We start from the raw sequence: 18,947 nt of genomic DNA, 5'->3' as shown, positions 1-18,947 counted from the left end.
AGTTACTTTATTGCCTGTTTGCTTTGATGACAGTCCTGGAAGTGCCACCTCTAAATTCTGAGCAGCGCCTCACTCTCTGCATACCTCTGTCCCTCACAGAGTAGCAGTGGCACTACCAAAATGGCATCACAACAAATGTCATGGAGATACCATTTTGCAGGTTAGGCGATGTGAGGTCCTTAAAAACTACACTGGATGGCTTTTTCATTCAAGAGAACTGAGTTTTGCCCCAGCATGGTAAGTACAAGTTTGTAGAGGAATACGTTGCAGGATTTTTTATTCTTTTTAAGTACGCTCATAGCCCAGATTGCTTCGGTTCAATGCAATTTTCAGCAGAAAATTAAGCAATAAAACAGTTGTCTGATGTGCTACACTTGCAGGTCTCCAGACAGTAGGAATATTCAGAGTTGGAAGCTCAAAAAAGAGAGTAAGACAGGTGAGTGGATGTGATTACTCTTTTTCCTCATCAGCTATGATACAAACAAACCTGATTTGTTGCTCTTAAGTTATTTCCTGCCCATCCGTCACCTGGTGAAATTCAGGCTTTCTGGGTCAGTGACTTCATTGTTTTTTTGATGGCTCATAACAGGCCATTTCCAGTCGTCTTTTACATCTGGTGAAATCCTTGTCAGGTTCTCAGCAGGTTAACAGTTTCTGTATGTTTTGCTCTGCAGAAGTAGCACAGGGTTGGATGTCCAAATAGACTACAGTGATGAAATTTTCCAAAGGTTACGCTGTAGGGGAAAAAAAATCTTGGCTGCTAGTTTTATCTCAGAAACAGCTGAAGCTCCCAAAGTAAACCCAAACTGTAAATCTTTTTTTGGAAAACTTGCAGTATGAGGAAATACACAAGTACAGAGCGATCTCTTTGACCCTCAAATTGCTGCTCCCAAATATCACCTTTCTTTTACCCCTGTTAAACTTGAAGGTCAGAGCAGACCCATCCAAGTCCTAGTCTCAGCCAAATGTTGAAAAAGCAAAGAGAGCGTACGGTTAGGTTCCAGAGACAAAGTCAGAAGTGGGTGTTTCCTCAGCCCTAGATACCACATTGTTATTCCCAGAAGCTGGGAATACAGGTTGAGTTAGAGTACAGCGCTTAGTGGTTGCATGATGCTTAGGGAGGGGATAAAAGTTACAGGAAAATATCCCTGCCAGGAAGTATAAGACCAAAAAGATCAAACAGAAAAAAGCAGAAGAAAGCTTGACTGCATCTGATCCTAGAAATTATACTTTCTTGCAAATCTTCACAGTATAATGTTTGCCACTTGGGAAAATTGTCTTGAACAGCTAAACTGACTTGATTCAGTGTAGCCTGCTGATTTGTAGTTTATGCTCTAACAGTTTCTGTTGCTGAGTGTCTGGTCTAACACAAAGCTAAAAACATTCGTGATCTGCAGAGGCAGTTGTTAGATCGACACTGAACTAGATAAAGTATTGAAAAGTAAGTTGCCTGACATTTGCGTTACAAGCTTCAATGTCAAAACATATATTATCTTTCAGGGGTGAGTACAATTGCATCATACCTCTGGGGAAGAAGCGGAGGGCTTGTATCATTTCCTTGTAAACTAAGCCTTACTTTGAACATCAATGACTTTCAACAGTTTTTCTTCTACTGTGTTTTCCAAGGCTGAGGAAATCAAGAAATTTGTGTATTTATGTATTCTATTACCTGGACAATTTATTGAACTAGGCGAACTAATACATTTCATTAAACAACATGGAAGAATCAGCTTGGCCCTTGCAGTTACAATAATAAATGCTGTCAACATGAACACATGGGAAAGTCTGGATTCAATTAAAATTCCACTCATTTTCTGAACCGTGGAAAGCCAAACCCAGTGCTCAGATTTTGGTGTGCTTTTGCAGCTGTTCATTAGTTTTTCTTGTGTAGAAAGCGGGCTTCGTTTTGTTTCCCTTCCTCCCCCAGTTAGAAAATGTCCTGTTTCAACTGTAGTTTGTTGCTGTAAATACATAAGCAAGTAAATGCATGTGCCTGCAGGATTTTTGGTTGGTGAGCAGGAAGAGAAAATCTAGAACAAGTTTGTCTGTTACAGACTGCCTCCTTCACATTCACCGGGGTGTAGGACAAAGATTCCTGAGCTAGTGTTGACTCAAGGTGGCAGGGCCTCGTACACGGGGATGCCGGGTACCAGCTTGTGCCCAGGAAGCATACAGATGCTTGAGCAGAGCATCGTTGCCGAGCTTAGGGTGGGCAGCCCTCTGTGCTAGGCCTAGTGACTTGGCGGCAGCTCTGCAGCTGAAGCAACTGACAGACCGTGGGGTTGAAGAGCGACATGGCTGGAGCTCTGCTTCCCCACCTCCTGTCCCAGCGCGGATGTCTGCAGCTCTCTATGTGTTAAGCTCCAGTGGATGCTGTAGTTCAGCAGGTGTATTTTCCAAAAATCTGAAAGTATTCTCTGTGAGTGGAGTCTGAGAGACCTAAAGTTTAAACTTAGAAATGTGCAGTTTTTAACAGCGGTGATAGCTGGGCCCCAAATGTGGCCATGTTTCACCAGTGATTATCTGAAATTGTGCTGATTAGGACATCTCTGTAGGCCTCACAGGATGTCAGGTCAGAAGTGCCATATTCTAGACTGTTAACAGCAATTTATGATTTAGGCAGCTATTTAGGAAGTCCAAATTTCTGATGCAGTGCTAATCTGTTTCCTCAGGTGCTTTGGGGCAGTAAGTGCAGAAGCAGTCTTCTGGGTAGGGGTAATTTATGGTGCTGCACAGGGATGTTCCACATTTACCACCAGTCCAGAGAGTAGAACTGAGCTGGGAAATCTTTAACGACAAACCAGCAGGGGGAAGCATAATAACAGCTAAAGAATAAGTTCTGGTCTTCATAGCATAATTATTCATTATTAGCAATGACTGATATTAATAAAGTTAAAAGTAGTCTTAATAAGTTAGAAACAAAGCTGTAGTTTTTATAGAATACCTTCACACCCATTATGAAAGCACAATTTCGGTTGAAAATAAGGGATTTTCTACATTCCTTCACACTATACCCACTCAAGGTAGATTTGCCTGTGATCAAGATTTGCCACAGATTATCACAGACACATAGTTTGCTTGTGACTTACCTCCTTTCTTTTTTTTGGTATGCCTGCAATAATCCTGGTAAAGGAAGCTGGTACCTCAAACGTCCTCTTGTTCAGTAAGATTTAGATACAATTACTCTTGAAGAAGACATATGTGAGATCGTGGTACCTCAGCATATTAGCAAAGATACGAATTTTTCCTAGGATAGAATTTTAAAACATCTTAACTGTTTTCAAAAAGAAAACAAAGTAAGAGGTGGTGTGCTCAGCCTGAAGAAAGTATTTTGCTCTTGGTGCTGGGAAATCTCTCCAGAAAAGCGGGCTTTTGTCTTTTCGTCAGGCTTATTGGATGTGGGAGAGGGATTTCTTCTGCCGTTGGGAAGTGCGATGCCTTTGAATTTTATACAGAATTGTCTGAGGACTGTAGCTGGAAAAAAACAACGATACCTCCTAATAGTATTAGCCTGTTGTTTGTTAACTCCCTGGTGATGATCACTTAGTGGATATAACTAAATTGGAAAGGCCAAACAAGATGTGTGTGGACAAATGCCATGAAGTCTTACTGAACCTGGCTGCTTACTGCTTATGCTTAAATACAGTCTTAAATCACAAGAGAAATGTGAGTTTGGTGGATATTAAAATTATCTTACTATTAATGTTTTTGAACAAAAATATAAATGTTATGAAATGCAATTTTAGTCTTTCTGGTCCTAAAAATCTAGGGATATTGCAGTAAGGTGGCATAAGAAATCCTTTCTTGCAGTTTTGCTAATTCTCCCTGGTTTCTCCCTTTGATACTAATCTTACCTTTCTGCAAAAATTATATTTACTTGCACATTTTTTTCATAAGAGTGACACACACTAGTTGGAAAGAAAGGATTGTATTTTATTACAGTCAGGTACAAACCTTAAGTTATGTATCATGGAATAAGCAGCAATTAGACATGAATTATATCTTTGATCTTACCAAAAGCTAGTCATGTCCAATCTGGAAAATGAAAATGAATAAATCTATATCTTAAAAGATTTTCTGTGTTGGGATGTGCTAATTGGGACAATAAGTGTTTTTTTGTCATGATCTTTTTCAGTTACGTGACGAGTTTGACCGGGGCATAGATGTTGTATTAGACGAAGAGCACAGCATTCATGATGTTGCTGCTTTATTAAAGGAATTTCTACGTGACATGCCTGACCCGCTTCTCACCAGAGAACTTTATACACCTTTCATCAATACTGTCTGTGAGCTCTGCAGCATCTTGATTTACCGATTTTCAAAAGCTTGCCTGTTTGAATTCTTTGATCTCTACTAACCGTATTCTTTTTTTCTGTGCGTTTAATACTCTAGCCTTGATTTCCTCCAAATATTTTTGTAGTATGAATTTGCTGAGGTCTTTTCTTTGTTTTCATACTGTGCAAGTATAGCCCAGAAAACTAGAACAACAAAGATTTCACTTATTATACCTATTTTTGTGTTGGTATATAGGATGAGATTCATGTTACCTATTAAATCCTGACCCTGTCGTTGGTTCAGCAGTGGCAGATGACAGACTCCCATTTGAATCCCGGTATCTTGGCATCATTAATGCTTTTAATTTTTAGAGCTGTTCACTGACAGAAATTCCAGTCTGGCTTCAAAAACCTAGCTTCAAAAGTTCAAGTTTCACCATAGTTAATGGTCCTCAAAGCCACCCTATTAAGTACTCCCAAAAGTGTTGCCTAAGACCTGAGTGCAGACTCTCAGAGATTTGGGAAAAGGTAAAGTTGGACCCTTGAAGTTTAAGCTGCTGCCTGGCATGTGTTCTTCAGACTCTTTCTAGCCCTCATGTCTGAGATCCTGCCTCTGTCCCACCTTTGTCACTGGCTACCATTGCATTTTAGATGGTTAAAGCAATGGTGGTTGCAGAACGTCCTTTATATCTCTAGTTGCTTTTCCAGTCTCCCAGTACCTCTGCAAGACATGAAATTGTAAGAAAACCCATTTAAAAAGGCTAAAGCATAAACCTGACTGGAATGCTTCCCAGCAGTGCCCTGTATATACCAGTAGCTCTACCTAAATGAATAGAGTAAGTAGAAAATTAAGCAGAATTTTTGTGTCCAGTGACAGTGATGGAGTGTGCAACATGGATTTTGCTCTTTTATGGGCTGAGAAGAGATCTGTGAGCCTGTGAGCTAAAAACTGACCAACCAAAGCAAAAACCCCATAGCGATATTTGTCACACTTTTGATATTTCCTTAGAGTTTTTCCTTTTTCTTCTGATATTATAAGGAAAATTATCCTTAAACAAACCTATTCTTAGGCCTTCCTTTGGGCTGGGAACAGTGTATTTTTTCTGATTTTAGGTTAGTTGGAGCGATTTTCTTAGAATGTATTTTTTCCCCTCTTAGTATTAGAGCCAGACGAACAGCTAAGCACCTTACAGCTTCTCATTTACCTTCTACCTCCCTGTAACTGCGATACCCTACACCGGCTGCTGCAGTTCCTCTCCACAGTGGCTGGCCACGCGGAAGACACCACAGACAAAGATGGCCAAGAGGTAAGTCCTGGTCACTTGTGTCCTTGGACTTTGCCTAATTCATGACCTGAAAAGAGATCTTTAAAGCTGTGAAACAAACACGGTGGTGGCATTCCCCTGAAAGATGGAAGAGGTTTCGTATTCTTGCCTGCACATTTGCCATTTAGTTGTTTACTATGTTCTTAGGGCTGTGAAAGTTTAATTTTTGTATGACTTGATCAGTAAAGCATCTACCACTTCCTTTGGGAGGTTCACAGCGTAATCGACCTTGCTGTTAGGAATGTCTAATGTTATCCATCCTTTTCGCCCCCTTGTTTTATCCTGCTGTATTCTAAGGAAAAACTACTTATGTAGAAAAATGTCAGGCATTCAAGAGTATGCTTTTTCGTTCTCTGTTGTTGCTTTCTTTTATGACCTTTGGACACAGCAGTTCGCTTCTTGGTTCCCTTAGCTTCCTTGTTGAACTTGAAGAATGAAAAATAAAGAACAGACAGGAACTCCAGCTGATCAGACCTAATCACTAGTTGGAGTCAGGGTCCGTCTCTGCCTGTTTTCCTTCTGGCCTCCTTTACTGTTGTATTCTGGACCAAATTCAGTGAAGAGGTCGGAGCGCACCCACCCCAGAGACAAGAACACCCGTAGCTCTGTGGCTGAGCTGTACTTCTGAGCATTCCCACGTGTGCATCTGCACCGTTCATACTAGAGAAGACCTGAAAATCCCATTTTCTACCAGGAAAATGCTTGAACTGGTGGGCTGCTCTGCAAAAGTTGGCAACTCTGTTAACTTTGAATGAGATGGATACAGTCTGTCACTGCTTGACGAAGTTGTCCCAATTTATCTGTGGGAAGGACTTCTCTGTCCTCTGAACTGCAGCAGAGACTACCTCTGAGGTTACTTCTGAGACTCTTCTGGAACTCCTAGAGAATTTTGTCTTCCAGATGGAAAACCCTGCTGACTTCTGTGAAATTTGGACACCTTTTGCAGTTGGCTATTTTTAACAATTGGCACTTTGAGACTGAATTTTGCTGAATTTTTGCCTCAAGTCCTAACAAAATGTGCTGTATGTGACTACAAGGCCTATTTCACTTTTAAATCCACTTTAAATGCTATCATTTTTGTTCCCAGCAAGGAGTTGATAAAAAAATATACCATTACGATGGAAAGCATTTAGAAAGAGCAGCCTGTAACAATTTTACTGTGCTTAAAAACATGTATAAACCAGCTACAGTCATGGTCCCCCTGGTCCTGCAAAGAGTTCTCTGTTGATTCAGGAATGTACCCAAGAGGATCTTATTGCAGGGCTAGAGGATGCTGCTTAAGAGAGTTGGTTTGGCCCAACAGTCGTATTGAAGGCGTTTTCATTCCCTCTAACAGTACATCAACTCTGCTACAGGTATTTTGGCAAGGCAAATTTATGTAAGCTACCGTGGCAGCATTGTAAGCTTCAGGAATATTATGTGCAATTGGATATCCTTTATAGATAATGCAGTATTCTGCTCACAATTATTTAAGCTGTTAATGAATAATTAAGTGAATAACGGCGTACAGGGCAACAGAAAGTATTTTATCAGGCTGTTTGCTATCCCTGGAAGGAAAACAGCTAAGCTTTGGCACACAGGCCCTCCTCACGGTTTCTTTCAAAAGCCTTTCTCTCCCGAAGATGAAGATGGATGACTAACTTCATTAAAATTAGTCATTCAGTTAATTTCAGTGGATATGTTTACGGCATTTTTGAAGGGGTGCCTCGAGGCTGCCCGCAAGAAAAGACTCACTGTACAAACAGGCTGCATGTGCAGATCCAGGCACAGCCAGAGGCCGCCCCTGGCACAGTCGAGGCACAGCGTGCCTGTGCATCCGTGGTGGCTCCGTACTCTGACAGTGTTTGGAAAGCAGGTCACCCGAAAGACAGCCGGGTGCGTGGTGGCGCGCAGATGAGGGAGCATGCTGTGCTCACAGTCATGCTGGGGTGGGTCTCTAAACAAAGAGCCAACATGTTTGTTAGGACTGGCCGTGCACCTACTTGGTGCAGATGCCTTTCCAAGGTTACACAGTGGTCCCACCGATAAAAGGAAAAGCTCTCTTTGCTATCGTCTGTGTGCTGTCTAGTTCAGCTCTGTAAAGGATAAACCAGGTGCAGTCAGTGCACAGTTGTAAGTTTGACTGGAGTATTCAGTAAATGACCAGCTACAAAAAAACTATTAAAATACTACTTTGGAAAGATTCATTTTGTACCACTCATTTCTTGAAATGCTGTTTTTACTGCCTCTTTTGGTGCCTCTTCCTGTCCTTTTTTAAAAAATTAATTAGTTCAAATGTAACTGAAGCAAATGAAAAATAACTCTCTTGATACTTTTTTGTTCTCTAAAAAAGCCTACAAGAAATACTGAGTCAACAGCTAAAATTTACTTACAGTCTTATATAGTCAAACTGCTGGCATCTTCTTCTGCAATCCCAGAATAGCAACCAAGTGGAGACACAGAGAGGAAGCACGTGACCCCTGCTTTTTGCTCTCTTAGAAGAATAGAAGGGCAATAAAGTAGTCTAATCACAAATATGACAATAAAAATTTTGATTTAATAACCTTATTTTTACATATTTTTCAGATAATTTCTGTCTAGTCTGGTACATATTCCCAGCCTTCTACTTCCTCCAAAATCAGGTTACCATTGCTTCTTTGAACACAGTTATAAAAGTAGGAAAAAGGCAAAAAAACAACAAAACAAAACAAATTCACCCAACAAGTAAACACTTGGTGTGTTCTAGGAAGCAAGCAAAAAGACAAGAAAATACTAAAATACTAATAAAGATTTTTTTAAAAAAGAGTTTAAAGATGGAAAAGTGTGTTTTCCTCACTCTATCTGTTTCAAATCACAAGTGCTACTTGAGAAAGCTAACAGTTTTCAGTATTTGGTCCTAAAAGACCAAATTTCTCATGCACAGGGAGAAGAGCGTAGTAATACGCTGAGGTGGTGAAGTAGGAGGGAGGTTTCCCTGAGTTCAGAAGAAGTATGGCACTGCCAAGCTTCCAGGGAATTAAGGGCAGGCAGTACTTCCACCTTCTACTCCTCCAATCCATTTGATACCTGGAAAATCTAGTGCTTGTTGCAGGGGTGTCCAAACAAGGTGTTTCAACATTTCTAAAAGTTTTTCATTTTTTGTTTGACTAGCACTCGGTTTTGGTTCTGATGAATGAAGCATTGGCCAAATCACGAGGGAGTGGTGCAGGGGGGGTGAGGGTAGATATGTGTGTATATCTATCTGTATGCATTAGACCCTTGGAGACCCCACCTAGTTTATATTCTCTTTTCTAGGTTACCGGGAACAAAATGACATCACTTAACCTGGCTACGATCTTTGGCCCTAACTTGTTGCACAAACAGAAATCTACAGACAAAGAATTCTCAGTTCAGAGCTCAGCTCGAGCTGAAGAGAGTACTGCTATCATAGCTGTCGTACAAAAGATGATTGAAAACTATGAAGCCCTTTTTATGGTAGGTGGATGTTTCTTCACGTTACTCCTGTGCGTTTTTAAGTTACATGAGGAAATACCTGGTTGGTATTAAAGTAAACTAGGATGAAATAAACTGTGCAAGGGCCCATTGTTATTCGTAGAAAAAAATAATCTTCTGTCAAGGAGAATGCTTTGCAGTAAGCAATAGTATTAAAAACACCTACTTATATCTTGCCTGGAATGGTTTCTATGCAGATAAGGGTATCTTCCTTAGAAGATTTCTGTCTGTGGAGATGATGGGTTTGGCTGTTCGGTTGTACACTAAACGCACCAGCATTGCTCATGGGTTTTGAAGTCAAGACTGAAAATGACCTTTCACCCCTCAGTTTTGGCAGTCAGGGAGCCAATTTTTCTGCAGGGAATAAGAGATCCTTGGTTGATTTAAGAAACAACCTCTCCTGCCAAAGACTTTCTTGTTGGTCGGGTGGGGAGGAAGGACAAAGCTTTCTCATTTGTCAGTTGGATAAGAGGAGTAAAGCGTCAGTCTGTGTAGTTCCTGAGCTCCTTTCTGTTCTCTTGCTGAAGCGAGGAAGTTCTTTGTAAAAGGGATGATGACCTTGGACTTGACATGTTGTTTACTTAAGATGCAGCTTAGTTAAATCACATTCCTCATGCCTAGCAGTTACCTGGGCAGTTCATTCTGTGGCTTTACCTTTTCCTCTTTCTGTCTACAAATTTTACGTCAGCTCAGTATGACTTGTGCCTGAGAGAGCCCTGCTCTGGGGTAGCAGAGGCTAGTCAGACCTAGCAGTGGGCACTATCCCTACTTTAGTAGGCATGCATGTCTTAATAAAACCAGTAGCCTTGAAAAGGTGAAAATAGCTTTGCTTGTTGTTTCTTGAAACTAAGCAGCACGTGTGTTACACTGAGGAGGTGGTTCCCAGAGCAAGGGGAAGAGCGCTCTGGAAGCCTCCTTCAGTGCTGCAGCAAAGCTGGGTGCTGGATACCCTTGATGGAAGAAGATGGGCAAGCCTGGACTGTGGGCATATGGGACTGGTGGCCACAATAGTACTTGTAAGGGAAAGGTGTCTACCAGGTTTCAACAGGGAGAAGAGCAGGAGAAAGCAGCCACGAGCCCTGCCTATCAGTCTTAGCCTCAGATTAACAACTTTATGGTTTTCTTGTCTTTTCCCTCACACCTTATTGCCTTTCATTACATCCTTTGTTTTATTTTTATTCTTGTTCCAGTGAGACACTCAGCAATCTTTCTTTTTCTTTTTTTTTTTTTTTTAAAAAAAAAAATCCTTTTCACAGTTTGGGGGGACTTTAGCTGCTATTTTTCCTTCCACGGCAGGAAAAGAAAGTGACAGAACTGCACTCTTGTGCGGAGGTCTGCTGGCCCAGCGTGTGGGTGGCACTATCAAGTTTAAAATAATACTTGAATAAGAGTACTTGCAATACTTAGAAATTTTCTTATTGTTGTTTCTCTTTAAGAACATTTTATGGCAGAGCCACATCTCAGTACATAATGCTTAGGCACACGTTCCGACTTTCAGTGTGGAAAGGGTGTAGACTAACCTACATACGGTCTCTTTTAGTTGTGATGGATTTATTCCTTATCTCTTCAGTGCTTGCATTTTCATCTGAAGGTTAAACAGAGTGTTGGGGGAAAAAGAGTTTTCTTTTGTTTTCCAGAGTAGCTTTTCAGATTGTGGAGGGAGATTAGAATCAGATTTCAAAATCAGAGGCTGGCTGTATGTGAGAGAAAGACCAGCCTATCTCAGATGCTGTCATGAAAGCTGAAATACATCGATGTAAAATTTATAGAAATGTCTTAACAGCTGAGCATCTCTGGGTGCTTTCACTCTTCCCCTTGCCATAGTTTAACAGACAACATGGCAAGTTCTGCCTGTTTTCTGGAGTAATGTCTGTACTCACACATGATACTTGATCTGTAGAATTGTGTCAGTTTGCTCATAATTAGTGTTTTATACAACTTCTGCCAGTGTTTAATTTCATCTTTTTCATGTTTTCAGCAGCAGCACAGAGAGATTCTTCATATTCTGAAGATAATTAGCCCAGTGCATCATTTGGTAATAGGTGCATTGACAGGAAAAGACTTATTCGTGTAATTGTAATAGAACTCTGATCGTTTGAAATCAGGCAGCAGCGATTCATTTTCCAAACCCATAGGAGTGGGGCCAAACCAGAACTGCCGGTTTATCTTTGACATTGTGCTCCTTATGAAAAGAAACATCTGGTCTCAAGCATTCAGCTACAGCTATAACATACACTGTATTGCTGCTAAGGTGTTTTTGTGTTTGGTTTTTTGTTTTGTTTTTTTTCCTATTACTTTTGTATATGGAGAAGTTCTAAAGCTCTGATTGGCTTCAGCATTGAAACTGAAACGTTTATGCCTAGGAAACCAGGATGTGTTGTGGGACCCAGACCACAATAACAGAACGGTTCTGACATATTGGTGGGTCAAGAAGGTTCTGTTTGTCAGAACAACCCAAGATACTGAGGACTGTTCTTACTAAGCAATTACCACTGACATCAGTAGTAGGCAAACATGGATTTCATATAGAAGATGGATTCTGACCTTGCTTCATTGATTTTAAGGTGGTTAAGACCTTTCATATCCAATTCTTAGCCGCTTCAGTGAGTCTTAGGGATGCATTAAAACATTTTACAGGACTGTACAAAGGACTGTTCCTTGCCAGCCTCTGGACAGTGTCTGAATGTGGGGAGGCACAACTCAAGCATGCTTTGTCATTGGCTTTGACTTGGCGTGGAGGATGGAGAAGAGCAGCTTGGTCATGTGTTTTCATCTCCTAGCACCCAAATCTACTGCACTGCAAAGAAGCACTTCATAATGTCTGAAATTTCCGATTTTTACTGTTAGAGGCTACTGTGGCCTCCCCACCACGGAGGCAGTCACACGCTGCCTCTGTGCCACATCAGTAGCAAGGGTCAGCACAAAGGAGCCACTTCAAGGGTCCCTCCACCCTTCTGTGTCTCAATAGCTGTGACTTTTAGGTAGCACTCAGCCCCAAAATCTCAGACTACCTGTTACTGTGCTGGAGTCCTGACAACCCCAGAGCCCATCCATCCCCAATACGTGTTCAACAGCTGCAGCAGTTGTTATTTCAGCAGTGCCTTGGCTTCCCTTCTGTCCCTGAATTTCAAGTTCTCAGCCATCTACTTGGCCACAACTGCCAGTTAAACAATTAATTCAATAAGAGTTATTGTGGCTCTGTAACATCTTCCTGAGATACCAATATAGTAGTTGTCTGTAAGTCTAAGTTAATCATTCCATGCATATAATTTCTAAACTTGCAAGTTAGTTAACTAAAATGAAGTAAATTGCTGCACAGGAGGAAACCCAAAACCCAGTAGACGACTAGCAAGGAGACCATCAGTACAAATCCAGTTAGAGGATCATGGATTAATATGCCCTCGCTCACTCACTCAGATAAAAGTTTGATAACTCAATAGAACTGTTCAGTTTGGGTTTTGCAGATGCTTTCATTTGGAACTGAACTTCCTGTTGGAACTTTTTCAGATTCATTTTTAGGGAATGAAAGACTGATCTTTTTTAATAATGGAGAATGTGTTGTTATTTTTCTGCCAAAGTCCTCTCAGTAGACTCTTACCAGTTTATCAACTTGATACAAAGCTGAACAGTAAGTTACAGTCAGAGAGACGTGGATTTACTGTCAGACTTTGGAATTTATTCTTTTGAATAGAAAAGCTGTCTAAACAGAGAAGTTAGAGCACACCAAGCTTCCAAAAATGTATTCCTATAAAGAGAAGGTCATTTATTAAGAGACTGATACATCAGTGATCATCAGTAAGATATTTTTCCACTTTGGAAGCTGAATACAAATTTTACAAAAGGAATATGTGGTCACACAAGTTTTTTGTAGAGATTTTGGATCAATTTGAATTAAATGATGCATATCTTCATTTATTTTCAAATTATTTCCTTTTTTAAAGAAGTATGCCTTTTCTGTAACTTGACTCCCTAAATACTTCCCAATCTGAAGTATTCCCCTGAGGAATCTATTGGTAATTCTATTCCTATTTCCCAGGAAATGTCAGGGAGAACAAATGGCCCGTGCAGTGTGACCTGAAGGTCAAGAGATTCAGGCTCTGACAAATTGCATCCAGAAGCATATTGCACAGTGGATGACCCGTTGCTGAGATTGTCTTGCCTCCAGCTCCATCTGTCATGAGTGAACCTGGGTTGTTAGTTCAGGTTTCTCAGATGGTTTCATCTGTTTCAGTGCTTTGAAGGTTGAGCTGAATGTTCCACTGTGATGTGGACAAACTCACTTAAGGATGGGTAGGACTCAAGTAAAATGCAGTTGGAAGCACAAAGTTTACGGTTTTGGAGTGCCATTCTTGCTACGTGCCCAGGAGATGTTGATATATCCTGTGGCAGCTGAAGCTATCAAGTGTTTTGAAGGTTCATCTCCATATAAAGTGCACTAGAGAGAGTGAGCAAATCAGAAGGCCAAACTCCAAAGAGGATGACACAAATTCTGGCTGAGCCTGTTGCTCCTGCCCGAAGTGCGGAGTGGCTGGATATCCAGCAGCAGCCACTTGTAAACCTGATCTATGGACAGACAGACTCTGTAATTACTCACATTGTGATTGAGCATAAGCAGGAATTTGAATGCTTCTAGATCCTAGGATTTGGTCATACAGATACCTAAACATTACATGTTTATAAGGCTTCATTTAGAAAAATGTTGACCTTTGGCAGCTGTCACTGGGATGAAGCGATTGATGAACTTCATAGATAGAACAGTTACCAGGAAATTTCCGTATGAGAAGGACATAAATAAGTCAAATGCCACAGAATATATGAAGAAACTTTCTCCTTCCTGTGTAATTACATTTCATATTATTTCTAAAAGAAGAGAAGTACAGTCGCTTGGAATGGAAGTTTGTGAATGTTCCCATATCTTTGCGTGGGGGTGTAGGGTGAGGACCTTGAATTGGAGCTTTAGAGATTGCGATACATGAGTAATCCCCCTGTTGTTATCAGATACAATATGCAATGGGTTACTCAACGGTAGTCAGCATTTGACATTGTACCAAGTGATCTTTAGTCCTACTTGACCTATTGTCACATGAAATTTCTCTTTTAAGTGGAAGCTTCTGAATATTTATTTTATATACTCTCCGTAAATGTACTTGGTCTCTTAGATTAAGCATGGCACCAAAATTCATGTATGTGAAAGGATATTAATCACCCACTAAGTATGTTTTCTTGTCTTCGTAGGTTTCTCCTGACCTACAGAATGAAGTGCTTATTAGCCTGTTAGAGACTGACCCAGATGTTGTGGACTATTTGTTGAGGAGGAAAGCTTCCCAGTCATCGTGAGTAATCTGTTTTTTCATCATCCCTGTTTCTGCTGGGAATTTGTATCTCCCACTGGAAGTGATCAAAAGGTTCTAGTTTTCCACAGCTCTTCTGCACTGTCTACAGTGGAGTAGAAATATCCTCCCCATTACACAGACTCTGCCAAAGAAATTAGGACTCTTGTACAGAGTTTTCTAAAGACAAATCTTGTTTCCCGATTCAGAGGAAAGATTGTGTTCTGCTGCAGAGAGCAGAACGACATGTACGTAAAAATATTCAGTGCACTGTTACCTGACAGGATGTATTCTAGTGATCTGCTGGTTCATGTCTTGGGTTTGTTGTTGTCTTCAGTAACAGGAGGCATGTATTACACTGTCCTTGAAACACACCCTAGAGTGCCTTAACACAATCACAGCTAGCCCTTTGACCAGTTTGTTGTTCTTTCCCTGTTGTGTACACATAGGGCATTGTAAACAAGTCAGCTGCCGCAACAGCAGGTTTATGGAGACTCTTTGGATGTTATTTGATTGTATGCTTTGTTAAAAATCTGAAGAGAAAAAAAATCACACTGGTCACTATTGCAGTTACGATACATAACATGGTCCAACTTTGTGTGTGGTGTACGTATGCCTACACCCGTGTGCCTTAACGCTGTGAGTTTGTACATCCGGATTAACGGGATTCCTGGCTTTCTCGTGGGACACACAGTCATTGCCTTTATTCTAGTGAACCCCAATATGTCAGACCCAAAAATCACAAAATTTGACAAGCTTGCTCTAAGTAATTTTTGAGAGGTTTCCTAGACTCTAAACTCTCTGGGACAGGTGGGACTTTGTCTTCCTGTGTGTGTGGAAAGTGCCTAGTGCATTCAGAATATAATTAAAATTGAGTTTGTTTGGTCAGTTAGCTATGATTTTTTTTCTCTCCCTCTGAACATTGCATACTTGGAGGTGGTGTAATAGCATGCCTGGTTATAAAGGAAGAGGTATAAAAGAAATAATATAATTAACACATGGAGGAAATAGCTTGCTTTGATTATAAAAATAAATAACAAAAATAACGTGCAGAATATATCATGTGTTGTAAAGGATTTTATTAGTTTGTTGACTTAACCACATGAACACATAACATGCAGTAGCAAATTATCACAGATCATCTGATTTGTGGTAATTGTCTCTGTGTGTTTTCTTAGTGTACCACAGACATGAAATAATTTCAGTTAGTTTATATCTGACTGACAAGTAACTATGTGTGTATTTAGAGGTCCGATAGCTGTCTTTTACACTTGTTCCACATGTGTCCTGAGCCAAGCCCACAATTAGGAGAGACTTCACGAATTACAGGACATACAGTAAAGTCTGTAGAGACTTCTTTCTTTAAGCCCTCAGTTTCAAATGATCTTATTGTTTCTAACTCAAGCTAATAAAAACCTTCATGCTGGATTTCACCACCTATATAATGTAACGATATAAAATCATGTCTCACACGTGGCTACACAGATCAATTGAGTATAAGTTTGTCGCAAGTCATTGTGGATGTAACAGATTATTGTTAGATCCTGTTCCCTTTAAGTTAATTGACCTTTCCTTGAGCTTCCTTACTTTTCAGCCAGCGTGCACACTTACAGGAGAAAAATGAATCTTGTGTGCAAAGCTGGTCACAACTGATAAAAGGGGTTTTGTAAGAAAAGGTTACGAAACCAAATAGGAACATATAGTTACACTAGTACCAATTTGTTGTGTTTCCAGTAACGGGCAGATGAAGTATCACTGAGATAGGAAAAACTTACTATCTGTCATTTTTCTTCTACTCTGCTTTCATGTAAGTGATTTAATGTTACTGAGATACGTTTTCACTGTGATTGCAACTTCTTGGTTAAGATATTCCAGGCAATTAAAGGGAATGTTGCTTAGTGTGATGCTCTTAAGAGATTAATCCATTTCAGAACATAATCTCAATTTTGAGGCTACATATTTGTTGGTGATTTTTCCTGTAAGAAATGTGAGGCAGCAGACAACAAGGAGATGCTGGGCTTGATACGATAAAAATGAGCTTCCAAAATCCATCCTTACTACTCTTGGAAATTTCCTGGTCAGTTTTCCTTTACTCAAGATCCAAATTTGGATCCATGGAACAGAAAACTTTACATATTCTTGAGACCATCTTAATCAGAAAAGCTAGTTGGCTGTATAGTGTAGAGTATGGAATCGACTTCAAGACTTTAATGTGCTATTAATTGCTCTGAAGGTCCTGCTTCTGCAATTGCCCTCACATCTCTGCTTTTGATGTCATTACAAATGCTTTCTTGCCTCTGGTCTAACGGAGAAAACATAATCTCTTTTCCTCCCCAGAAGGAGGACAAATCAGATGTTCCTCATCCTTCAGTTCTCTTAAGGGCTGAGCATCGTGAATGGTACGTCAGGGAGTTTATGGAAGTCGTTCATGTTAAAGCACTAATTACCCGTGGCAGCAATTATGAAGTGTGCTTTTGTGGGTGACTTCCCAACTTTTTTGTATGTCGACTTGATGAGAATGGAATTTGGGGGTTCCAGCTGTAAGATGAAGCATCTTTAAACTAACACAAAAATAAAATCTGTTTCTTATGATTATTTATTGCTTATCATGGTTATCAGTCCTTTTAGAGTAAATGAGTTTCAAAGTTAGAGTTGCTGAATGTTTTTGGGTGGCAATGATGGGCTTTAATCCACTGTAACCGTGGCACAAAGCTGAAGCCACACAAGAGGCCGTACAGCATGCATAAATGTGGTTTTCAAAGCTGCAGAGGCTCCCTGAGTCATTCAGTCCTCTACCCTGTTACAGTAGCAACCACATCATAATCCCGTAATAATCTGTTTTGTTGGTGGCACCTGCGTTGCTCAAATATGTGTGGGAATTACTACTGCATGCTGCCAGGCCATCACACTCCGTGTGATTTGCCTCTTGTAAGACATTAATGGTTTTCCGACTCAGAAGCTTTAAGGTATAACAGAAAAGAATTTCTGCCAAAACCAGAAAGACATTTCCTGTTTTGATGACCTTGATGTCAGTAGAAAAGTAGGAATATCCCCAGTAGAAGAAATTGTTATTATTAACCTTTTTCCAGTTCAGCCATGCAAGTAGACTCTGGTGGATAACATCAGTTCAGAAGGATGCCAGTGAAAAAGCAAGGCCCAAGACTGCTTCATAGCACAGCTGAGTTTTGGTTTGGAACCTGAAATAATGTTTGAACACAGGTGGCATAGGTTCCTTCTCCAGCTTTTAAATCTTTCAGTTTGTACGTAACCACTTTTTAAATATTTTCCTTGACATAGCTCATAACCACTAGAAGATACTTTACTTGCCCTCCCGTTTCTCACATTTGATCGTACATGATCTTCTATTATTCTTTGTGGATACCACAATCTGCCCTTATTCATAGACTGCACGTACACGAGTGGGTGTGTCTTGCACAGTATTTACATTTGCCTCCCAATTTAGTTTTTCCTCATTGTGTGGGTAGAGAATGCCACAGCTATCCAGGGGAAGATGAATTCTGAATTTTAGTAACCACCCATTTGCTACTGAACTCAAGCCATAAAGCAAACGGATGCAAAAGTTTTGTTTTAAGGAATATGTGAGAATTCATTCTTTGGAATGATGTGAGCCAAACCCTTTTGCAAGTTGTGTTTTGTTTGTGAAGAGCGTGGTAAAGCTGGAAATGTATGAGATCGGTTTCCAACTTTAAAGTGTTCAGGTCCACTTTGATGGTTTCTTGTAGTAAGATTGGCAGAGTCCGCAGGCATTTTCTTTGTTTTTTAAAACTATTTTTTCCAAACAAATTTGAAAGTGATATTAGATAGATACATGTATACAACTGCATGGCCTTACTAGCAGAAACTGTAAATTAGTTTAGAAACTTGAACGTTTGGATCTTTCCAAAGACTTGACAGTTTCCATTCAAGTAGATTTTTATCAGGAGCTCTGTCTTGAGAAGAGGTAGACTATAACAGATCATTCAAGGTAAGACATGAAATCAGTGTTTCACAAAGCTCAAGTTTATGTTCCCACATTCTTTCATTTCCATTTCCCTTTCCCCTATTCCTTGTGTTACCTTGCCATGGCTAAGTGGTGGTAAACCTCTCTCTCTGCCCTGTGCAACAGCGTTAGGTTTTGATCCCGCAAAGATTTACGTGTGAAAAGGCTTATTGGTGTCGCCATTCGTGCTAAATATGTGTGCGTGCTAGCGGGGTGAGATTTGGATGACGTTCAGTCTAAAAAGCTGGAGAGAAAGACCTTTTGGCCATAGGAAACCTACGGATACCAACTTTTCTTACCTTTTCTCTCTGGTTTTCCTGGTTCTTCTAAAATTCCAAAGACATTGCTTAAATCTCATCTTAACTCATGCTCAGGGCACAAGTGTTCTTAGGGCAGAAAGGAAGGAGTAAGGGACAAAAAAAAGAGAAAAAATATTTGTGATAGAATTGTGCATGCTTAAAAGACTAATTCTTCAGTGTGTGGCTGTTTTTAGATTAATTTACATTGGGCTCATCTTCAGATGAGAAGTTGAGATGGAAAGTTACAT

At 40.3% G+C, this 18,947-nt stretch overlaps 1 protein-coding gene across 1 annotated transcript in view; it reads left to right on the top strand.

Moving 5' to 3' along the window:
- ARHGAP6 (Rho GTPase activating protein 6) overlaps nucleotides 1-18,947 on the top strand; it is a 339,292-nt gene that overhangs the window by 315,420 nt on the left and 4,925 nt on the right. Inside the window, exons 6-10 of the mRNA XM_086460885.1 lie at nucleotides 381-436; nucleotides 4,136-4,286; nucleotides 5,433-5,581; nucleotides 8,873-9,052; nucleotides 14,306-14,403. Of these exons, the coding sequence (XP_086317011.1) occupies nucleotides 381-436; nucleotides 4,136-4,286; nucleotides 5,433-5,581; nucleotides 8,873-9,052; nucleotides 14,306-14,403 (634 nt within the window). The remainder of the gene's footprint in view (nucleotides 1-380; nucleotides 437-4,135; nucleotides 4,287-5,432; nucleotides 5,582-8,872; nucleotides 9,053-14,305; nucleotides 14,404-18,947) is intronic.

Source organism: Leptosomus discolor, chromosome 1 (genome assembly GCF_034619465.1).
Source record: "Leptosomus discolor isolate bLepDis1 chromosome 1, bLepDis1.hap2, whole genome shotgun sequence".
Lineage (NCBI taxonomy): Eukaryota > Metazoa > Chordata > Aves > Leptosomiformes > Leptosomidae > Leptosomus > Leptosomus discolor.
The sequence above is the reverse complement of the archived record's forward strand: the minus strand, read 5'-3'. Positions and strand labels throughout refer to the sequence as shown.